The 23,381-nt window shown below is 37.0% G+C and overlaps 1 protein-coding gene across 1 annotated transcript; it reads right to left on the bottom strand.

Moving 5' to 3' along the window:
- Positions 1–2,294: 2,294 nt before the first annotated feature.
- On the bottom strand, positions 2,295–21,667 carry LOC127842575 (uncharacterized). The gene is made up of 6 exons (XM_052372139.1): positions 21,552–21,667; positions 17,213–17,311; positions 15,999–16,167; positions 14,809–15,691; positions 8,633–8,898; positions 2,295–5,527 (listed from the first exon to the last, which is right to left on the bottom strand). Exons 2-6 carry the CDS (start codon positions 17,300–17,302, stop codon positions 4,599–4,601), a joined length of 2,337 nt encoding a protein of 778 aa, XP_052228099.1. The 5' UTR covers positions 17,303–17,311; positions 21,552–21,667; the 3' UTR covers positions 2,295–4,598.
- Positions 21,668–23,381: the final 1,714 nt, after the last annotated feature.

Raw genomic sequence — 23,381 nt, forward strand, 5'->3', positions numbered from 1 at the left:
AACCTCTAGTTCCTAACACTTGTTATTTTGCACCTATTGATTTCACAAGTAAGTTTATTCATGTAAGCATGGCACAGAATTGTGCTTACCAGTTTGCGCACACACAAAATGCTGACAAAATATTTATAGGTGTATGAGAACAAACCAAACGAATATCATTTAAAATAATGAAATAAAATTAAAATAACATAGTATAAATTCAAACTTATTTGTATTTTTTGGACATTTTAAATATTCATTCACATTGTTTAGTTGATGCCTTGGCATATTCAGCAGTCAAACACGAGTCGCATTCTGAGAAAACTGGGCATAATGCATTTGCGTAACGTGTGGTCCCAGATTAGCCTTTGCAGTCCACACAGGCTAATCAGGGACGACACTTTCCGCCTAAATTGGATTTTTGATAAGAAGATACTTCATTTTAACGAAAAATGTCATAAAGCGGAAAGTGTCGTCCCTGATAAGCTAATCTGGGACGACACTTTACGCACATGCATTATGCCCAGTTTTCTCAGAACACGACTCATTTTGCTTTTCATTGCACAGAGAGCACATAAACAGCAACAGAGGATCTCGTTATCTGCGATGAAATTATTTATTTATTAAAAGTTCCTATCCAGTGGTAAATGCTCTTGTGCTCAATTTATTGTGTTGTTAAACTTATTGTACATTTATTGTTATGAGATAAAAATGCATGGCATTATATATTTTTGTTTTTTGTTTATTTCTTTTCCCTTTTATTTATACTCTAGTTTTGTTACATTATTGATGTCAGTATTATCTTTTGTATAAAATAGATCAATGAATATTGCTCATACTATATTTTGGTAATAAAGTTTCTTACATCAATGCCTTTCTTGCTATTATTTTCATGCCAAAAACTTACTGCAAACGTCACCCAGTGGAAAGTGTGTACTGTGAAAAACCAAGTTACACTTAAGCGTTAGGATATAGCTTTCCAGACTGTTATTGTATCATTCATCTGTAAATGTATGGCTCACCTGAGCACAACACGCCCATCTTCATGTTTGATAATCATCCATCTGTCAATGTTTAGCTCACCTGAGCAAACATGCCCATCTTGATGTTGGATTATCATTCATCTGTAAATGTATGGCTCACCTGAGCAAACATGCCCATCTTGATGTTTGATTATCATTCATCTGTAAATGTATGGCTCACCTGAGCACAACATGCATCTTGATGTTTGATTATCATTCATCTGTCAATGTATGGCTCACCTGAGCACAACATGCATCTTGATGTTTGATTATCATTCATCTGTCAATGTATTGTTCACCTGAGCACAACATGCATCTTGATGTTTGATTATCATTCATCTGTCAATGTATGGCTCACCTGAGCACAACATGCTCATCTTGATGTTTGATTATCATTCATCTGTCAATGTATGGCTCACCTGAGCACAACATGCCCATCTTGATGTTTGATTATCATTCATCTGTCAATGTATGGCTCACCTGAGCACAACATGCATCTTGATGTTTGATTATCATTCATCTGTCAATGTATGGCTCACCTGAGCACATGCCCATCTTAATGTTTGATTATCATTCATCTGTCAATGTATGGCTCACCTGAGCACAATATGCCCATATTGATGTTTAATCATCATTCATCTGTCAATGTATGGCTCACCTGAGCACAACATGCTCATCTTGATGTTTGATTATAACACATCTGTCAATGTATGGATCACCTGAGCCTAACATGCCCATCATGATGGTTGATTATCAACCATCTGCCAATGTATGGATCACCTGAGCACAACATGCTCATCTTTATGTTTGATTATCACTCATCTGTCAAGGCATGGCTCACCTGAGCACAACACGCATCTTGATGTTTGATTATCACTCATCTGTCAATGTTTAGCTCACCTGAGCACAACATGCCCATCTTGATGTTTGATTATCACTCATCTGTCAATGTATGACTCACCTGAACACAACATGCCCATCTTGATGTTTGATTATCACTCATCTGTCAATGTATGGCTCACCTGAGCACATGCCCATCTTAATGTTTGATTATCATTCATATGTCAATGTATGGCTCACCTGAGTTCAACATGCCCATCTTGATTATCACTCATCTGTCATACATTTTTGGAAGTTTTTTTTTTATTCTCCTCTATTCCATTTACCCTTTGAAAAGGTTTCTGAACTGTGTTCAAATGTTAACATTCATATGATGTATTATCATACAGCAGCATCAGCTACTCAGATTGGACTAAGGTCAAACTAAAAAGGTTAAACAACCAAAACTTGATCTGTTTCCTATCCGATCTTTATCTTGTATGCCTTTCAAACGAATTTAATAATACATGCCTCAAATGTTCAGCTAATTTTAACCATGTGCATACCGACTGACACAAGCAAATCACACAAATGCAGGAAGGTCAAATAAAGATATTGTGGGCAACCCAATAAAATAAGTAACCTTCAATTTCCTGATGTTAAATAGTGCTCAGTCGTAGTCAGTATTGATAAATAATTAAGATGGTATTTGACACAATTAACAAATGTACGAAAAAAATACCAAATTCTTACTGAAACTGAAAAATGCCCTTTTACTCAACTAAAAAGTTTGGTGAACCAAATTAAAATTATGGACTTATTTATTTAAATCTCTGCATAAAACATGAAATCCTATAGTATTTTTTCAAAGTTTTGCTATAAATGCAACTATGAATAACACAAATAAAGTAATCAAAGCTGAAATTTCAAGTAGAAATTCAAGATAATAAAAAAAATCTTACAATTTAATCAGGAACATTAGGTGTGTTGTTTAGAGTATTTGACAACAACAAAACAACATCAGTTTTCTACCTTCTAATAACATTATTCAGCACAAGTTTCATTGACAATAGCATATGTACAAGATGTATACAACGAATATGAAAGCTTTACAAATTTGTACAAAAGAATGAAGTGAATAATAAAATTAAACAATACAAGAAATTTACCATAAAAAATGTGGAAAGGACTGAAGAGAACAACTTCTCAATTTAACAAGATATATAGAAAGGAAGAAAATAGAAAATATTGCGTTTTTTTTAACTTTTATATATCAGCCTCTGGAAAAAACAGGCTAAGTGCATGTTCACACAGTATTGTCCCTGAAAAGCCTATGAAGTGCACACTGGCTAATCAGGGACAACACTTTGAGCTTAGACTTGATTTTCGTTTAGCAGAGACTTCCTTTATATGAAATTGTTTTTAAAAGCTGATATGTTGTCCGCTGTAATCCTGTGCAGAGCCTAAGCAAAGGCTAATATGGCGCGAAACTTTTTGCACATGCAATAAGCCCGGTTTGCTTGAGTGCGGCTTATATATAGGTAATACTGTTCCAGCCCTCTGAATTAATGAATATTATCATTATTAATGATAATAAACTTGTACTGGAAAATTATGACTGACATAAAATTCATGCATATTTTTTGTACAGAAACATTAAACTTGAGGGAAAATAATATTATGTTAACAATAACATAATATTTAAATGATGAAAAACTGATCTAAATTTAACATGATCAATAGCTGCCAGTTTTCAAAGAAACAAAACCAATCATCAAGCATGCTTAAATTCATTTCAAGGTATATAAAACGTTTAGCACTTTGTATTGTGTAGAAAACTGAGAAACAAGGGTGTGATTGAGTAGCATGAGGGGAGACAAACTCTATCCACTGAGTTTTGCCAGCTTGCTGTGCATTACAAGGTCACCATAAACCTCTTTTCACAAATAGTGCTGCAGGTATAATCCTTTGAAAGTTTTTAAATAGGTTTAAAATAGGACTTTTCGGTTTGTTTATGACCTATGGCGCAGAATCAATTGTACTCTTCCTCTTCATCCACATTTTTCTACACATTGACAAGAATCTCAGAAATGGTCCCTGCATCAATCATACATGTATCATTAGAAATCTGCAGCAAAAATCACACCCCATGTGTAACAATTATACTATTTTTTAAAAAGAGTCTGGCTCTTATACAGCACTGTAAAGACTGAAGACGTGTATAATCTATGAACATTATTTTGTTTACAATTAAAAGTAAATTAAAAAAAAAATGCATGCACAAAGTCTTTTAACCTTTCATCAGTTCCTCTGATTAAATACCACCAATACACTACAAGGTGAACCCAAATACCTCCCCTGATCATCATGTAATGTTTCTCCAGGTACAGAAAAGTACTAATGCCGCCATATTTATGATAACATGTATATGGAACCTGTAAAGACATAATCAAAATCAGTGCAAACCACACTCGCGCCTACCAGTCACGAAGATTCCAAGAAATTTCTTCATGAACTGCATCTTTTCGTATGCATATGCACATCTCTCCATTTCTCTTTATCACAATACCTTTCCTGTGCACTCTGGATACTGTAAGTCTATTTGTATCACCAACTCTTTCCTTTGATCATGCATCTTTTCTGATGACCAACACTAATCCTGTGCATGTGCACTACTGTCCATGTAATTGTCGCCACGCACACTGTTTCTTATAGACTCTAATGCAGTACTGCCCAGAGATATTTGCGTAACCAACTCTTGATCAGAAAACATGTGCGCTATTGACCATGTATTTTCTCCATGTGTTTTTTCAAATTCCGCGCATTTGCTAATTTCTTACTACACATCGTGCACTCCACTTTCGGTTCTTTCTCTTTCACAGAGTTAATCTTCTCCGCCACAAGAATGTCCGTGTCCAATTTCTCAGCCGTAAACACGTGCTCCGCGGTAAACTGATTGTCCGGCTGTTCCGGATGATCTGAGTACTCCTGTTCCATGCCTTCTTCTGTGTAAGCCATCTCAGGGTAATCACCCTTCTCTTCCCCTTCCTCCATATCCCCCTCCCCCTCATAATCCCCTTGCCCTGAATACTTGCCTTGTCCCGGGTCGTAATGCCCTGCTTCATGATTGTCAAACTCCCCCTTCCCCGCCCCATTTTCCTCCTCTTCCTCCTCCTCCTCATCATATTCACCCTCACCCTCCCCCTCCTCTTCCTCCTCAATTTCTTGTTCATGCATCTCATTGTGCTGTTTCATATCAGAGTTCCGCACAATTTTATTACATATCAAACACTTTGCCATCGACAATCCCATCCTGAGAAACATATCTTTATGAGGTGACGAGTCCACATAACCGTGAGCAAAATGCCCCTGACCCCCCTCCCCCTCAGCAAAAGTCCCCTCCTCTCCCTCACCAAACTCCTCATACTCATACTCCCCCTCTTCGTAGTCCTGGTCCTGTTCTATATGAAAACCCTCCATTCGAGGATCGTTCATGTTGAAGTGAGGACCCCTCATGTTACCCCCTATGTTCATTGCAGTCAAGCCACGTCTCTTTTGTTCCTCTCGGATCTTCCTCAATGCTTCCCTGTCTTCTTCATCCAGACCCTCCTCATTGAATTCCTCATCCTCATCATATTCCTCCTCATCCTCTTCATCCTCATCTTCAAAGGCATTATACTCTTCTGGTAAACTCACCTCTCCTCCAGCTGGAATAAAAACAAGAGGGCCAAGATGGCCCTTGTTCGCTCACCTGAGAGGAGTTGGTTCATTCAATCTTTACCAAATGTAAAACTTGACCTAGATATTGTCCAGACAAACATCCTGGTCAAGTTTCATCATTATTTCATCTGCGAGTCATGATCAATGTACCTATGAAGTTTCATGATCCTAGGCATAAGCGTTCTTGAGTTATCCAGAAACCATTTTTACTACACTTCAACACCGTTATTTCGAAGTCGTCGGGACCGTTAAAAAAAACTTTGGATTAACGATAATTCGAAATAAACATTTGACAGAAGACTTCTTTGATTCCTTAAAAATAAAACTTTGTGGAATACGCATGGTTCGGTTACACGCTTACTTAAAAACGTAAACTAGTCAGATAGCAATATATTTCTACTCGTAACAAACGGGGGAATAAAACGATTCTTTTTCTCGTTTTTTTTTTCTCTAATTACAGAACAAATATAAAATAAAACGAATAGCACAAATTATCAGACATACATTCATATGCATACATTTTCGGAAATGAATTAACCTTTTTTTAATAATACATGATGTCTCTCTGAACAACGGCGTTCCGGCAGACGAAAAAGGTGTAATTATCGGCTTTTGACGCGCCATGACAAAGCTGTGAAATTACGCTCAGTATTTTGCAGTTTTGACTTCGGATTAAAGATTGATAATTAGGTGCGAATTATAGTGTTGGGACCGACAGAATCACTTCGAATTAACGATTTCTTCGGTTTAACGAAGTTTGGATTAACAATGAAATTTTATATTAAACAAACAAGAATCAAAATCAGGACCAGAAAAATACTTTGAAATAACGGCGACTTCGGATTATCGTTGTTCGAAATAACGGTGTTGAAGTGTATTTCAGGTCACTGTGACCTTTACCTTTGAGCTAGTGACCTGAAAATCAATAGGGGTCATCTGCGAGTCATGATCATTGTACCTTTGAAGTTTCATGATCCTAGGCATAAGCGTTCTTGAGTAATCATCTGGAAACCATTTTACTATTTCAGGTCACCGTGACCTTGACCTTTGACCTAGTGACCTGAAAATCAATAGGGGTCATTTACGAGTTATGATCAATGTACCTATGAAGTTTCATGATCCTAGGCATAAGCTTTCTTGAGTTATCATCGGGAAACCATTTTACTGCTTTGGGTCACCGTGACCTTGACCTTTGACCTAGTGACCTGAAAATCAAAAGGAGTCATCTGCAAGTCATGATCAATGTATCTATGAAGTTTCATGATCCTAGGCATAAGCGTTCTTGAGTTATCATCCAAAAACCATTTTACTATTTCGGGTATCGTGACCTTGACCTTTGACCCAGTGACCTGAAAATCAATAGGGCTCATCTGCGAGTCATGATCAATGTACCTATGAAGTTTCATGATCCTTGGCATAAGCACTCTTGAGTTATCATCCGGAAACCATCTGGTGGACGTACAGACCGACATGAGCAAAACAATATACCCCCTCTTCTTCGAAAGGGGGGGGGGCATAATGAGAAAACTGCCGCCCTCCCAGCAGCCATGTTATTCAACTGACCGGAACCATTTTTGAACTTAACTCTCATATCAAGGAAACAAATGTTCTGAGCAAATTTCATGAAAATTGGGCCAAAAATGAGACTTCTACTGTGTTCACATGTTTTCACTATATACTGTACATATAGAGAAAAATGCCCCGCCCACTGGCGGCCATGTTTTTTCACCGATCCCGATCATTTTCAAACTCGTCTGAGATATCAATAAAACCAATCTTTTGACCAACTTTCATGATGATTGGGCAAAAATTGTGACTTCTAGAGTGTTTACAAGGTTTCTCTATAGCCAAATAAGGAAAACTGCCACAATATACATATAGAGAAAAATGCCCCGCCCACTGGCAGCCATGTTTTTTCACCGATCTCGACCATTTTCGAACTCGTCCGAGACATCAATTGAACCAATGTTTTGACCAACTTTCATGATGATTGGGCAAAAATTGTGACTTCTAGAGTGTTTACAAGGTTTCTCTATAGCCAAATAAGGAAAACTGCCCCGCCCACTGGCGGCCATGTTTTTCAACGGATCGGAACCACTTTTGATCTCAACCAAGATATCATTAAGGCAAACATTTTGACAAAGTTACATGAAGATTGGGCATGAAATGTGACTTCTACAGTGTTTACAAGGTGTTTGTTTTTTTGACCTAGTGACCTAGTTTTTGACCCGGCAAAACCCAGTTTCGAACTCGGCCAAGATTTCATGTGGACAAAGCTTCTGACCATGTTTCATGAAGATGGGACAAGAAATGTGGCCTCTAGAGTGTTTATGAGCAAATGTTAACGGACAAACGGACAGACGGACATACGACTGACAAAGACCGGTCACAAAAGCTCACCTGAGCAATCAGGTGAGCTAAAAAGTACCTTGATATAATATAACGACAGAAATCAAACAAATACCTCTATATAATGACAGCGATTTTTTTTTGCCCCATTGGGAAAAGTACCTGTACCAGCCAAATTGCGAATATTGTGCGCGAAAAACACTGATATTGGGAAAATTCGCGCCTTTAAGTCTTCATATAGGGAAATTGATGAATATGATTTTTTGCTCCCCCCTACTTTAAAATTGATAACAATATGTTGTCAAGTTGTCAACATTATATTTACTTTGGTTCAAGCCATAGAGCTGCATAGGGAAACTATAAATGTTGCATTTTATTTATTAAAAAAAAATCTTTTTAGAAACCTTCAATTGGGATTTTTTTTTGACATTGGTAAATTTGTAGTTTTTTCCTTCTTGGGAAAGTGGCGTTTTCATGTACTTTATAAAGAAGGAAAAACATGCTGACTGATGACATAAGTTAATTAATTTTGAAGGCCAGTGCTCTCAGGTCAAAGTCGGAAAAGGATAACCTACCGTATTCAAACAGAAATTATTGTACCTTCAATGATTTCTGTAAAAATTGTATTGAGCACATCAAAAAGAATGGTTACATTCTTACATAAAACTCATTAGAAAATGTCTGATCATTATTAACATATGGTGTCTATACTCAGTAATTTGTGGAACTTTTATTATTAATACCTGTCATCATAGAAGCTTCCTTGTTGAGGCTCATATTAGCTGCGATCATTGACATCCTGCCAGAGCTGCCCGGCGACTGTTTGGAAGCACTGGCGCCATCTTTCGAGTTCTTTGGATACTCCACCACCCAAGATAGTTTAGATGACAGCTGACCAAGTTTTTCCTGTATTTGTCTGTCAGCTTCTGACATATTTTCAAGGGACTTGGCTTTTGCCAATTTTACTAGCGTCTCAGTGTCTATGTTTTCTATATCGTCCAAGGGTATCCTATTAATATAAAAAAATATTTGCAGCTAAACCATAACTCAATCATTCTCGAACTCAACAAATGACTTTAAGTTTTACATATTGTATCTAGAAAATTATTTTTTGCATAAATTGTTTGGTTATAAGTAATCTTATAGTTCCCATATACTTTGTATTCTATAGAGTGGGATGTCTCTGAATTAAATAAAGTAAATAAATTTCTTTCATAATCAACAATTCCGGGCTTTTTTTCTTGATTGAGGGAAAGGGCATGGCCTTCCATTTTGGGGTAAAAAAAAGATTAAAAAAAAAGAGAAGTTGGAAATTATTCCGCAAAGTAAGCTTGATTATTGGGAAACATTTCATCATTTTAAGGAAATTCTCTTTGAGTAAAGGGCCTTTCTCTTGAGGGAAGGGGCCAAGATAAGGCCCTTGCTAAAGAAGGAAATAAAGCCCTGCAATTCATTACAAAGAATGAATAAGACTGTGTATTTAGCTGACATTTCCTGTAGAACGCTAATTAGTAAAGCTGCATTAATAAGGTTAATTTCTTCTATGTACATGTGTAGATACGTAAGAATTATCTCTCATCGTAAACATCCTTTATGCCTAATGTAGGTATTATGTTTTTATGGGTGTTATATTTTTACCAGCCAACTCCCTGCAGATTGCAGACAACAAATTATGATGTGGGCTCAACAGCTGATTTAAAGAGTGGACAAATTAACACATATAAACTAAAATTTATGTGTTTTGTCAGAACTATGCACTAGTTAATTTGCATGTGATAGATAGCAGCCACCTTCAATATTTACTTCTCCACAAGATATGCTACACACACATTCATAACAACAACTAACCGAGGCAAATTACTTTTTTGAACAGATTCCGAAATCCACAAATGTATGCATAAAAAAATAATCATTTAAAACAAAAACAACACACAATTTCATGACGACAAATATGATTTTGCAGTATTTGTTTAAAACAAAATAGCTTTTAGAAAAATTAAAGTCATACATGTACTTTTTTTATTAGAACTTCTACTTTTTGAAATGCATTGAAACCTTTTGAAGGACACAACATACATGAAAAACATGTTTAACTACAAATCATTTCTAAATCAAACCTAATCAAACAAGGGCTGTTTGTAAAACACGCATGCCCCCTAAATGGGCTGTCTGTTGTAGTGGCTTCAGGTCACTGTGACCTTGAACTTAGACCTAGAGTCCTGAAAATCAATAGAGGTCATCTGTCGGTCATGACCAATGTCCCTATGAACTTTCCTGATCCCAGGCTTAAGCGTTCTTGAGTTATCATTCGGAAACCATTTTACTGCTTCGAGTCACTGTGAACTTGAATTTTGACCTAGTGAAAATCAAAAGGGGTCATCTGCCAGTCATAATCAATGTACCTATGAAGTTTCAAGATCCTAGGCGTAAGCATTCTTGAATTATCATTCGAAACCATTTTACTATTTCTAGTCACTGTGACCTTAACATTTGACCTAGTGACCTGAAAATCAATAGGGGTCATCTGCCAGCCATGATCAATGTCCCTATGAAGTTTCATGATCCTAGGCGTAAGCATTCTTGAGTTATCATCTGGAAACCATTATACTGTTTCGAGTCATGGTAACCTTTACCTTTGACCTAGTGACCTGAAAATCAATAGGGGTCATCTGCCAGTCATGATCAATGTACCTATGAAGTTTCATGATCCTAGGCGTAAGCGTTCTTGAGTTATCATCCGGAAAACATTTTACTGTTTCGAGTCACTGTGACCTTGACCTTTGACCTAGTGACCTGAAAATCAATAGGGGTCATCTGCCAGTCATGATCAATGTACCTATATAGTTTTATGATCCTAGGCGTAAGCCTTCTTGAGTAATCATCCGGAAACCATTTTACTGTTTTGAGTCACTGTGACCTTGACCTATGACCTAGTGACCTGAAAATCAATAGAGGTCATCTGCCAGTCATGATCAATGTACCTATATAGTTTCATGATCCTAGGCTTAAGCCTTCTTGAGTAATCATCCGGAAACCATTTTACTGCTTCGAGTCACTGTGACCTTGCCCTTTGACCTAGTGACCTGAAAATCACTAGGGGTCATCTGCCAGTCATGATCAATGTACCTATGAAGTTTCATGATCCTAGGCCTAAGCGTTCTTGAGTTATCATCCGGAAACCATTTGGTGGACGCACCGACCGACCGACATGTGCAAAACAAAATACCCCCTCTTCTTCGAAGGGGGCATAAATATGTCTTAAACTAGGCCTAATTCTTCTTGATTTATCATCAGAAAACCATTTTACTGTTTCGAGTCACTGTGACCTTGACCTTTGACCTAGTGATCTGAGAATCAATAGGGTCATCTGCCAGTCATGATCAATGTACCTATGAAGTTTCATGATCCTTTGCGTAAGCATTCTTGAGTTATCATCCGGAAACCATTTTACTGTTTCGAGTCACTGTGTCCTTGACCTTTGACCTAGTGACCTGAAAATCAATAGGGGTCATCTGCCAGTCATGATCAATGTACCTATGAAGTTACATGATCCTAGGCGTGAGCATTCTTGAGTTATCATCCGGAAACCATTTTACTGTTTCGAGTCACTGTGACCTTGACCTTTGACCTAGTGACCTGAAAATCAATAGGGGTCATCTGCCAGTCATGATCAATGTACCTATTAGGGCTGTAACGAATACACTAGGTGAAGAATACGATACGTATCACGAATACAGGGTGGCGAATACAAATATTTATTCGCGAATATGAATTTAAATTAACAAAAGTAATACAGACAACTTGACATGACATTATATAGTACATGTATGAAACTATGAGTATCTGTCAATTTGATTAATTGATTATCATTGCATACCGAAAATATGAAATATAACACTGTGAAATAACAAAACACTGACTAGCACTGCTTAAACTTTAAACACAGTTTTGAAACTTTTGAGAAAACATGACTAGTGCCAATTAAATCCTTGAGTAGAACAATTAAGAGTCAACTGTTGACACATAAGTGACAGTTCCCTTTCACATTTTTTTAGTTGAAAAGTTGCACAATGATTGTCGTAAAGATAAACAAAAAAGAAATTCCATCTGCTAATCCTTTGCGTGTATGTTTGAGCATCAAATCACCTGTATTTACCTAGATAAACATTAAACAGTGATTTTTTTCACCCAATTGGGAACGGGTCTGGTACCCATGCCATTGGAAATTTTTCGCGTCGTGATCGTGAAATCACCAAATTGGGAAAAAACGAGTTGCGAAATCTTCCCAATTGAAATATGGTATTTTATTTACTTTATTTAACTTTTGTCAGCTTTAAATGACACAGGGAAGCATCATAAACTTTTAGCCACAGTCACGCACAAACAACAACATGCTATCGGAACACAGATTGCGTTGTTATTAGTTGCATTATTTTACCCTTTCAAATTGCTGAATACAAAATGTGCATTGATGATTATGAATCCTGCTAATTCAATTATCTTTATTGTAAATAAAATCAACAATCAAGTATGAAGAAAACAACACAATAAACAACCCTCTTACGGCATTCATTGTGCATGAAAGTGCTTAATATAAATTGTATTTACATACACTACCCATCCAACCTACAATAAAAATATATTTTTTTTTGGAGGGGGGGGGGGTATTTTTGGTATTATACATTAAATGTTAATTTTGTCTTCTAAATAAAACATTATTATTACCCTATTATCATATTCCAGTAGAAACAACAAAACACATCTTAAAAAAAAAAACTTTGGCAATCACCACAGTGTTCCCAAATGACATCAATTAAACCGATCACTCAAAATAGTCTGCAAGCAGGCAATGCTGTCGGTAGACATCAAAGGTCTTTGATGTTGGGGCCGATTTCTAGTAGTTAAAACTGTAAACTTGTAACACTCTCAGCAGGTGGCAAATTGCCAAAAGGCATTGATTAATACTACATTACCGGCAACATGCAGTACTGTCAGATAAAGCATTAATACATTTGCTCCATAGAGGATGCAATGTGTGAAAACTATCGGAGATTTGACATGATTGGATTACTCATATGTATTTTAATCCAGTGTGAGGAAATACATTGTGTTTGCTGGAATTTAAATGGGAGGTTGCTTGACAGGTATTGTTTGTGGATTTACTTTAAAATGAGGGCGAAATGAATTTCGCTTTTCTCATTTAAAAAGGCCATATAAGCCGATGGCGTTTTCGGGGATTGTTAACTCTATTTTGATTGGGATTTTTTGTTTTTTTTCGGAAATTGGGACGGGCCTGGTTCATTTTGGGAAAAGCTCCGTAAGTCATTGGGAACGGGTCCGTTTACCAGACGCGTCCAAAGTAGGAAAAAAAACACTGCAATCAACAACCATCGAAAGATTTTTAAATTCAATGTCGTAAATATTCAAACGCCATTTTTGTTGATAATCTCACTGCGTAACATAGAGGTGGGGTAGACATGATGAAAAACGCCAGAATAAGGGGAAAAACATTTAAATATAGGGGTTTATTGTATGAACCTTCATTAGTAAGGTAAGATAAGATGATTAAACATAAACTTTCAAACTCAAAACTACGTTGTTTGTATTCGTCAAATATTCAGTTCGGGAGGTGGCGAAAAACGAATACAATTCGTCCAAAGCCATATTCGAGTAATTGGAATGTATCGTTACAGCCCTAGTACCTATGAAGTTTCATGATCCTAGGCGTGAGCATTCTTGAGTTATCATCTGGAAACCATTTTACTATTTCGAGTCACTGTGACCTTGACTTTTGACCTAGTGACCTGAAAATCGATAGGGGTCATATGCCAGTCATGATCAATGTACCTATGAAGTTTCATGATCCTAGGCCTAAGCATTCTTGAGTTATCATCCGGAAACCATTTTACTATTTCGAGTCACTGTGACCTTGACCTTTGACCTAGTGACCTGAAAATCAATAGGCGTCATCTGCCAGTCATGAGCAATGTACCTTTGAAGTTTAATGATCCTAGGCCTAAGGGTTCTTGATTTATCATCAGGAAACCATCTGTTGGACAGACCGACCGACTGACCGACATGTGCAAAACAATATACCCCTTCTTTTTCTAAGGGGCATAAATATAAACATAAATATGAAAAACAAGAGATGTATTCGTCAGAATTACAATGCCCCCTATTGCGCCGCTTTGAAATTTTCTATTTTTTTATATTATTTTTTTACCTTTGACCTTGAAGGATGACCTTGACCCTGAACTTCCACCACTGAAAATGTGCAGCTTCATGAGAACGCCGCTTTGAAAAAAAAATATATAATTTTTTTTTTACCTTTGACCTTGAAGGATGACCTTGACCTTAAAGGATGACCTTGACCTTGAACTTCCACCACTCAAAATGTGCAGCTTCATGAGAACGCTGCTTTGATTAAAAAAAAATAAAAATTGACCTGACCTTGAAGGATGACCTTGACCTTGAACTTCCACCACTCAAAATGTGCAGCTTCATGAGATACACATGCATGCCAAATATCAAGTTGCTATCTTCAATATTGAAAAAGTTATGGCCAATGTTAAAGTTTTCAGACAGACAGGCGCCATATATTTGACATTTGACCTTGAAGGATGACCTTGACCTTCCCCTTTCACCACTCAAAATGTTCAGCTCCATGAGATACACATGCATGCCAAATACATTTGTATCAAGTTGCTATCTTCAATAATGAAAAAGTTATGGCCTATGTTAAAGGTTTTTTCGAACGGGTGGACAGACTGACTGACATACTGACTGACGGACAGTTCAACTGCTATATGCCACCCTACCGGGGGCATGAAAAATCAGGGGAATTATTTAAGACTTTGTAACAGAATCCCTCATTCCGTATAACATGTACCCATATGTGCCTCAGGTATGTCCAACTTACTTGGAAACAATTTTGTTGGTGCCAGCAAGCTCATTTTTAGTAGGTGTTTTCATTGCACTGCTATCATCATGCGACATTTTAGCCTGGACATGCCCAGAACTAGAACAAGCGTCTGAAATTTTCCTTGGAAAAGTCTTTACATTTTGCACACTGTTAGAAGTATCTTTCACAGCCTCCTTTTTTACTGACTGGCCAATATTTTGAACAGGCTGTGGTGATCTGGGCCCTGCCTGTTTGAGATCCAACGTGGCACCAGATTTTGAAACAGTTATTGCTACGTTTCCAAAGTTACGCTGTGGCTGTTGCCCTGCTACTCCGGTCCCCGGCTGCTGGACATGGGAACCGGAAACTGTGTCGTCATCCTCAACGCTGTCTGGGATTTCTGGCTTGTACTGCTGGAGGAACTTTTTAAACTCCGCGTCAGACAGACGCTCTTCTGTGAACCCCCCAGAGGTCATGACCTTGGTTGTCTTCAGTTTAGTATCTGCCTGAGATGCAGGGGTCAACTTTGGGTTCGCAGCTGCTGTTGACACCTGCTGCTTTTGAGGCGTAGTGGCGGCAGATACTGTTGCAGTTTGGGGCTGGGGTTTGATAGCTACACTGGCTTGGCTGCTCTGGTTTAAAATCTTTGTCTGAGAGTTCATTTGCACTTGCACATTAACATTGTCTAATTTTCGTTTCTTCGCGTCTGCCTCAGACTGAGAACAGACTAGGTCTAGAGGACGTTTTCCAGACTGGCAACTCAACTGCATGTTCATGTTTCCCGCTGGTATCTGCATATTTACAGAGCCTGCATTCTTTTGTGTTCCCATAGTGACTGGTGGGTGAATTTGAACAGCATTCTGTTGTGGCGTTGGTCGACAAGGAATATTGTGTTTTGTTCCTGAAAAGACAAAACACTTGGTTTACAAATGAGGAAAAGTTTGTAATAACAATACTGGCTGAAGTAAGATTTCAAATCTTGAAAAAATGCGCTCAGTGCAACCATTTATCAAGGCATTTAAATGTGCATAATATTAACTTCTAAAATAAACATAATTTTGTTCTAAAATACATGTAACTATTATAATTACAGCAGCCATAACAAATCAAATTTAAGTAATGATTCATAATCTATAAACAATCTTGAAAAATGTGCACACATTTTATGTGTATCATATTGTTGCCCTTGACATAATAATGAAACAAACCTAGGAAACCTGTCATGAGGTAGTTCAGAAACTTGTCCTTGATGGCCCCAATGTCAGAAGTATCCACGAAGCTCTTGGCTCTGGATGAGGCCAGGTGGTCAGTACATTGATCGTCCGCACTGGCAAACAGTAGCACTGTCTCCTCGCCTGTCTGCGATAGACGATCCAGCTGAAATAGGGTCACAGTTCGACATGTTTGAGAATTAATAACCAGCCACTTACTTAAAACATTTAATGAGTATTGCCCAATGGAAACAGGGCTTAATGCCTGTGCATAAAGAGTTGCGCTAGATTAGCCTGTGCAGTCCCCACATGCTAATCAGGAACAACACTTTTAACATCATTAGGTTAAGAAAAGTCTCTTCTTGGTGAAAATGCACTTTAGAAAGAGGAAAGAGTTGTCCCTTATTAGCCTGTGCAGACTCACATGCTAATCTTTTTTATCTTGGACCGCAATGTTCAACCATGCATTAATAGCCTCTCACCGCTTTGCCAGCAATATTTAAGAGAAAAACTACTTAGAAATAAGTTTATCACTGAGGAAGAAAAGTGTCTTGCTCATTTACACTTTATGGTGATAACATATTTGTAGTTTCAATTTTATTGCTTGAGAAATGGTGAATAAGTTGGCTCCATATACATGTTTGCAGACTAACTGTCCTGCCACCAAACCGGCAGCAATAAATTATCCCTCATCTTTGTTTTTGGGATACTATGAATATGATTATGCCAAAATAAAGTTTCAGACATTTTTCTGCATGAGATTAATTGGATTTAAAATGGATGTGAAGAAATTATTTACCTTTGCTGGAATTAAAATGTGCTGTAGGCGGCTTTAAAGGTATTCAGGGTGCAGGATCACGTGACTGTTTTGGGTAATCACATCAGTGCTGCTTTTTTTCCAAATAACTTTTACAAACAATTTTTCTTAACAATTTCAACTAGAGCATAAAAGACAGATTTTTAAGCTGCTTATGGCAATGTGAAATACACCAGCATTACTTCATTTAATAAGCATGTGTTTTTGTTCTACAACTCCATGTATACTGCACGATTATGCTTGAAGCAACGTGAACCTGTGTGTAAATCCCTGAAAACCCCGTTTATTCTGCTCCCTGGTATTGCTTGTTAATGGACTGACATGAAAATAAGGGTAAAACAAGTTTCTCCTCGTTCTTTCAATATCAAATTTATTTCATTGGTGGGTCACTCACCAATGACTGTATCTCGACCTTGAGTACGACCTTGAGAGCCATGTTGAACTGATCCGCACTGAACTCATCTCCCATGTCGTGCAGTGACATCCTAGAGACCTGTAGACAGACAAGTGTGTGTATTTACAAGTTTATGAGGTCCATCTGCGCCTAAGGCTGCATTACGTTGGACCTGGAGTGTGTCCCAGCTCTTGTACCTAATTAACATACTAGACACATGAAAATTGGGACAAATTTTGCATAAAAGCATCTAATTTCCATCTATTTCTAGTTGTTTTACTTTATTTTTGGTGTGGTCTGGTGTTGTTGGGTAAAGCTGGAGAACCAGCGGGAGACCCCACCAATTTTTTTCTTCTTAATAAAGTACCGGAAAAACGGCACTTTCCCATGAATGGACAAAAAAAATTCCTAATTGATGTCCAATAAAATGCCAATGGTAGGTTTCAATTTTTTTTTTTTTTTTATTAAATGCAACATTAAGTTTATTTCCCTATGCAGAAAATATAACATTAACAACTTGACAACACTTATTTATCAAAGTTAAAGTATTTTGGCAACAAATAAAATACACCAATTTTCCAATCTGAAGACTTCATGGCATGAATTTTTCCAATTTAATTTTTTTTGCGCTTTTTTCTTTTTTTCCCCATTGTGCTGCTACTGGTACTTTTCTTATTGGGCAAAAAATTGTCCTGCATGGTGTCAGTGACCATGAACTAAACTCAAATGCTTCTGGGACTCGAAATTGAACAGGAGTGAGAAGCGTGTGCAGTGCTTTCAACAGGCCTTCTAACTGTCCCTAGCTGGGGCACTTCAATTTTGAAATCAGTGTCTGCGGGCCTGAACTTTTCTGATCATTGTATTTTTCAGTTACTGCAATTAGCCATTCTAAAGAGCAGTGATATTGACTACGCCAAAAATTTTGAAAGCTGATTTACAATCCTATGTCAATTACATGTATTACTTTACCCAACCAACTAAAGGCGGAGCTTCGTTGTATTGGATAATCAATATTGACCATAAGAGCACACACTTTATGAGCGACAACACTCGTAGGCATGCAATACCAGCAGTTTAATCATACAGGCGACTCATGACGTACATGTAATTGCCACAGAAATCTTGGGCAGTTAATTAGAAGACTGATGATGGCAACCGGATGAAATTGTTGCTGAAATTACGCATTTCATGCATTATACTATCAAAACAAAAAGCTAATGTTAATGTTGAAATCTCAAATGAACATAATTCAATTTAGAATCCGAAACCCAATCCAGAATGTTAATGTCATCGCATTTTTTTAATCCAACGCGATGTAAACAATTCTAGTGCTAAATTATTTCCTGTTGATCCTTTGTCTCAATAAAAGGGGCGCAAAAGTTATGCAGGATGTACAATGTCGTGTCATTTGCATGGAAAGCGTGAGTGTATTGATTGTTGTATAAACATGCACATATTACGTCAGGTGATTTACACATGTTCAGTGGGAATATTTAATGTAGTCACTTATGCAGAAATGTATTTGATACTTTAGAAACATAGCAAGTTAGCAATGTTTGTGTTTATGAAATTCTTGAGCACTTTGAATGTCAATATTTACCAGAATTTGCTATCAAAATTGAATATACAGGATTATTAGGTAATTAATAGAAATTGGTAAAGTAGAAAGTATGCAGTAATAGAGCCGGGTTGAAACGGATGTATTGGGAAATCGTTTGAGTCAGGATTATACTATTGATATGAGAAAGTATTAAAACAAATAAACTTTTATCTTTATCAATTTCTTTATAGTGGTTGTTTCTAAGAGTAATAGCCCAGCAAAATTTGATCAAGGGCAAAGGAACACTGATACTGCAAAAACTTATCAACGTTTACCTGTCTACTTCTACTTCGTACTTCCTACAGTCGATTGCTGACTATTACAGGTGGGTCTATTATAGGCAGATATGGACACTGTCGAGTCTGTTTCCTGCGAAGAACTAGTACTTGGTGTCTATGGAGGAGATAATGAGAATGCTCCCCAAGTAGGGAGCGAACCCACGAACTCCCGATTGCTAGGCGGACACCTCATCCACTACACCACTGCATACATGCCAGAATTTTTTAGGTCCAAAGCGGGACATTCCATAAAAAATTGTCGGGACATTTGACCAAAAAGCAGGACACCTAAAACGATCTTTCATTCCACCATTACTGTAGTCAGTATAGTACTAACAAAAACTCTTGATACTTTTATTCAAGACATAAAACAACTGATATGAAGCAAGAAATCTAAAACAAAACAATAACAGTTTTATTAAATAAGACAATAGCAAACAACGAAGATAATATTCATCTTTTTAGAGTACAAAATCTGGAACATTACGACAACAATACTCATTATATTACTTTCAATGGCAAACATTAACGCAGGGGAGGCTATCCAGTACACTGAAAGTACGGGTTACAGTAAACCATACGGCCCTTAAGTCGCGGCTTAATTGGAGTAGGGTCAAACTGTCATGCATAGCACCTTGTTGTTTTTAGCTTAATTGGAGTAGGGTCAAACTGTCATGCATAGCAGCTCGTTGTTTTTATTACAATTACACCCAATTACACTAGACAGGATGGGTATCACTTATTGGACTGTTTGATGCGATTTTGGTATATTACATATTCAGATTATCCCGCTATTTTGGAACTAAACATTGAATGTAAAAGACTCATTAATTACGTAGAGTTAATTTTACAAAAAATTGTTTTGTAAACCGTTTCAAACAAAGACAAGAACAAACACATTTTCAACATTTATTTCATTATAATACAACTATCGATAGCAATAAGCGACCACTATCTTGAAGACCACCATGGTGTGAATGCCTGATAAAATCAATAATTAGCCGATAAATCTCTGATAAGGTGTCATAAACAACACTGGTTCACACGAGAAGTAGAATCGGATTGTTAATTGGGAGCAATATAGGGTGGTAAGTGTTAGCGAAACAGAGCTTGAATAGCGAATTTTATTGGGAACCTATAGACCTTACATCGTTTTTTACTAATGTCGGGACAAATCGTCTCATATCGGGACGCCGGGACAAAGGGCCCAAAAGCGGGACTGTCCCGCCGAGATCGGGACGTCTGGCATGTATGCCACTGTGATCTAAAGCACAACCTCATGCAACGAGGTACCATTAAAGCAAGGAATAATTGCTTTTCATTTTCTTTGTTATTCTTTTGTAAGCTCCCTCTGCCATATTGGAAAACTGTCGCAATGTTGCAGACTTAAAGTGTTGCTATCGGTTAGGTTGCAGTACACTAATCTTTTGCACATTGTCATATTTGAAGTCAATAACGATGTCGAACAGATATCAAATATTTACACTGTTCCAAATTTTAAAATGAAAATGTCAGCAAGAATAGTGTGTTGAAACATCGTCGTGTTTTTTTAGTTTGCATGCAAAGGATAATGTTTGTAGGCTGCCATTCGGGTAAATTTAATGTTACTTTTTGAAGTTTATTTATCGCTTCCTTAATGGGTAAAGAACAGGGGGTTTTCCAGCCATTTTGGGAAAAGGAGTCTGGTCAAATTGGGATTTTTTAATCGATAAAAGTGGCAAATTTGGGAAATTTGTATTGACGAAAAGGACCAAAATTGGGATTTTTTTATCAACAAATATTGACACCACAGGGGTTTTCCTGGCCATTTTGGATACAAATCTTTATAAATTATGGTTATATAAATAATTTTGTATGTTGTTTAAAAAATAAAATTGAGATATAGAGTCTAATAATCATAAGTCATGAGAAACTTCTTTAAATATTTTTTTTTGAAAATTCGGATTTTTTGTTAAAATTTCGGTTTGGAAACGGGTCCATTTGCTTTGGGAATGCCTCCGTTTTACGGAGGCATAGACAGTGCTGAAAACCCCCTGAGGAATGACATCTGTTTATGTGATGCGCACGGAATCTGTGCACAGAACTGGGATAGTGTTTATGATGGGTCGCCTATGGACTCCCAGAGCTGCCATAGAAAAAATTATCAAAGGCCCTTGGAGGCTGTGTATATGGACTATCAAGAACAATAAGTATCAAGGATTGCTCTTTTGAGCCTTCAAATACAAAATTTATGGTGAGCACCCGATCCTGTCATTGTTAGATAAATACACGATTTTCTAAATTATTGACTACGGTTCTTATCAGATCAACACATGATGTTAAATGAATTGCAATCCGAATAACAATTTTGAAGGAATAAGAAAGTTGCTAACATTCGCTTGGCAGCGCTATGACTATCTTGGGATAAAGTCACGCACATTCAATTTAAATCAAGTTAATATAACAGAATACAATCATTTACCCTTGCACTTGAAAGGAACAGTAGCGATAACTTGCAAATTTTGTTTACGAATCTTCAATTAATATAAGAATACGCCATTTTTCAATTCGTTGAAGGAATAAGATGTGTCAAGGGAAATAATAAAGGTTACATTAAACTAAACATTGTATTATTTCGACTATTTCGACACCTTGTTACTTAGGCATGCGGACTCTAACACGGGTCATTTTGCCAAGTTAAAATATTTTGGCATTTATTGAATTATTCATCTTCATCTTCAAATGCCTATTTATCATCTTTGTATGCGATGTATACAATTTACACACACACAAACATCTCTCATATTTACGATACACCACATACCACGTATACATGTTAGGGACCTTTATCACAGATTCTGGCATGTATTGAAGTGTATCATTAAATGCTTTATATTGATAAATGTAAACATAGGATCTAAAAAGCTCCGGTAAAACAAGAATAAAATTAAAGAAAGAAACAAGTAACCCTCAAATGGGCACAAACCACTGACCCCTGGAGTAAACGTCTAACGCTAAGACAACTCGGCCATCCATGCTCATGGAGAATGTGATGTATTTAATACTTTATATAAGCAATCCTCGAAGTGTAAAAAATATAACGACATCAACAGAACTCTCAAAATTATTCAATCGTTTCGCGCTGCAACGCTTTATAATTTCAGGTTTTTAAATCGTCAAAATATTCATATAATGGATATTTTAGAGCATGCATAGTAAATGTTCAGTATTACTGTTTCCTCACAAATATCATACATAGAGATATACAACAAAAATTTGCGAATCTGATTTTTTTCAATTTTGTCAATGTACTTAAACTTGAAAAGGCCCCTTTAACTCACCGTGGTTTCAAGGTTTGTAAATACTAAATCTAACTTAAATTATAATAATTACTATACTTTGTGTAAAATTTTAGCTTACAGAAATCACACAGAAGAAAGATGATCCTGACAGGCAATCGCTTTAATCCAGTCAACAAGACTCCTTCTTTTCTCCTTTTTCTAAATAATATGTGATGAGGTCGAAATGTCCTAAATGTATCAATTTGTTGGAGTGCGGTGCCAAGGGGTACCAAAAAGCACCGTTCAAAAAACACACACGCGGATCCGTGATTATGACAACGGCAACGGGTCTGGTCCCCAATTTACGAAGGAAAGAGACAGTTTTATCAAGAGAAGACAAATTAAGTAATAGCAGTGGACTTATCAAATCGTCTTCTAAATCAGTATAACCATCGTTTTCATTCCGAATAAAATATAGAAGTACTTAATTATTTAACTACACTTCTTCTAATAAGAATTAACACGTGAAGTCTATTTTCTAACTTGAAAATAGTCCATTAGGTTGCGCGCGACATAAAACGCAGAATTAAATGTAGCCCGATCCGAATTTTCTCGGATATTGTTTTTTATCCGCCTATTCGACAAGATTTTTTTACCCGTTTGAGCCTTAGCTTAGAATGTTGGCCGGCTAGTTGGCGATTTTATTGTGACGCCAAATGCGTAGAATTGATGATTAGCACAGCTCACTGTAGCACGACTAAGTAAAACTGTGAAATGAACGTCAGTGGGTTTATTCATGAACCTGCAAGCGAAGAAAGGCAAGCGATTTGTTTTAATATTAAGTGTGGTAATCCAGATGAGGCTTATACAAAAATTATTGCGATATACTCTTCCGCCTTTACGGTCTAATAGTCATGCCAGTAAATGCGGTATGATTTTTTCTGTTTAAATTTGGTCCGTTTTTTTCTATTTACTAGTATCAATTAGACATATTCTACGGGTCTCCGACAATTGTAAGGCATTTATTGGCG

This window comes from Dreissena polymorpha, chromosome 8 (assembly GCF_020536995.1).
Source record: "Dreissena polymorpha isolate Duluth1 chromosome 8, UMN_Dpol_1.0, whole genome shotgun sequence".
Taxonomy (NCBI): domain Eukaryota; kingdom Metazoa; phylum Mollusca; class Bivalvia; order Myida; family Dreissenidae; genus Dreissena; species Dreissena polymorpha.

What these genes read in the sequence shown, in the direction of transcription:
- LOC127842575 (XM_052372139.1), bottom strand. Translation starts at nt 17,302, where the DNA reads ATGTCACTGCACGACATGGGAGATGAGTTCAGTGCGGATCAGTTCAAC. An exon ending in CCTCATGACAGGTTTCCTAG is followed by an intron (nt 15,692 to 15,998) that starts GTTTGTTTCATT and finishes TTGTCTTTTCAG; the next exon opens with GAACAAAACACAATATTCCT. An exon ending in GGAAGCTTCTATGATGACAG is followed by an intron (nt 5,528 to 8,632) that starts GTATTAATAATA and finishes TTTTTATTCCAG; the next exon opens with CTGGAGGAGAGGTGAGTTTA.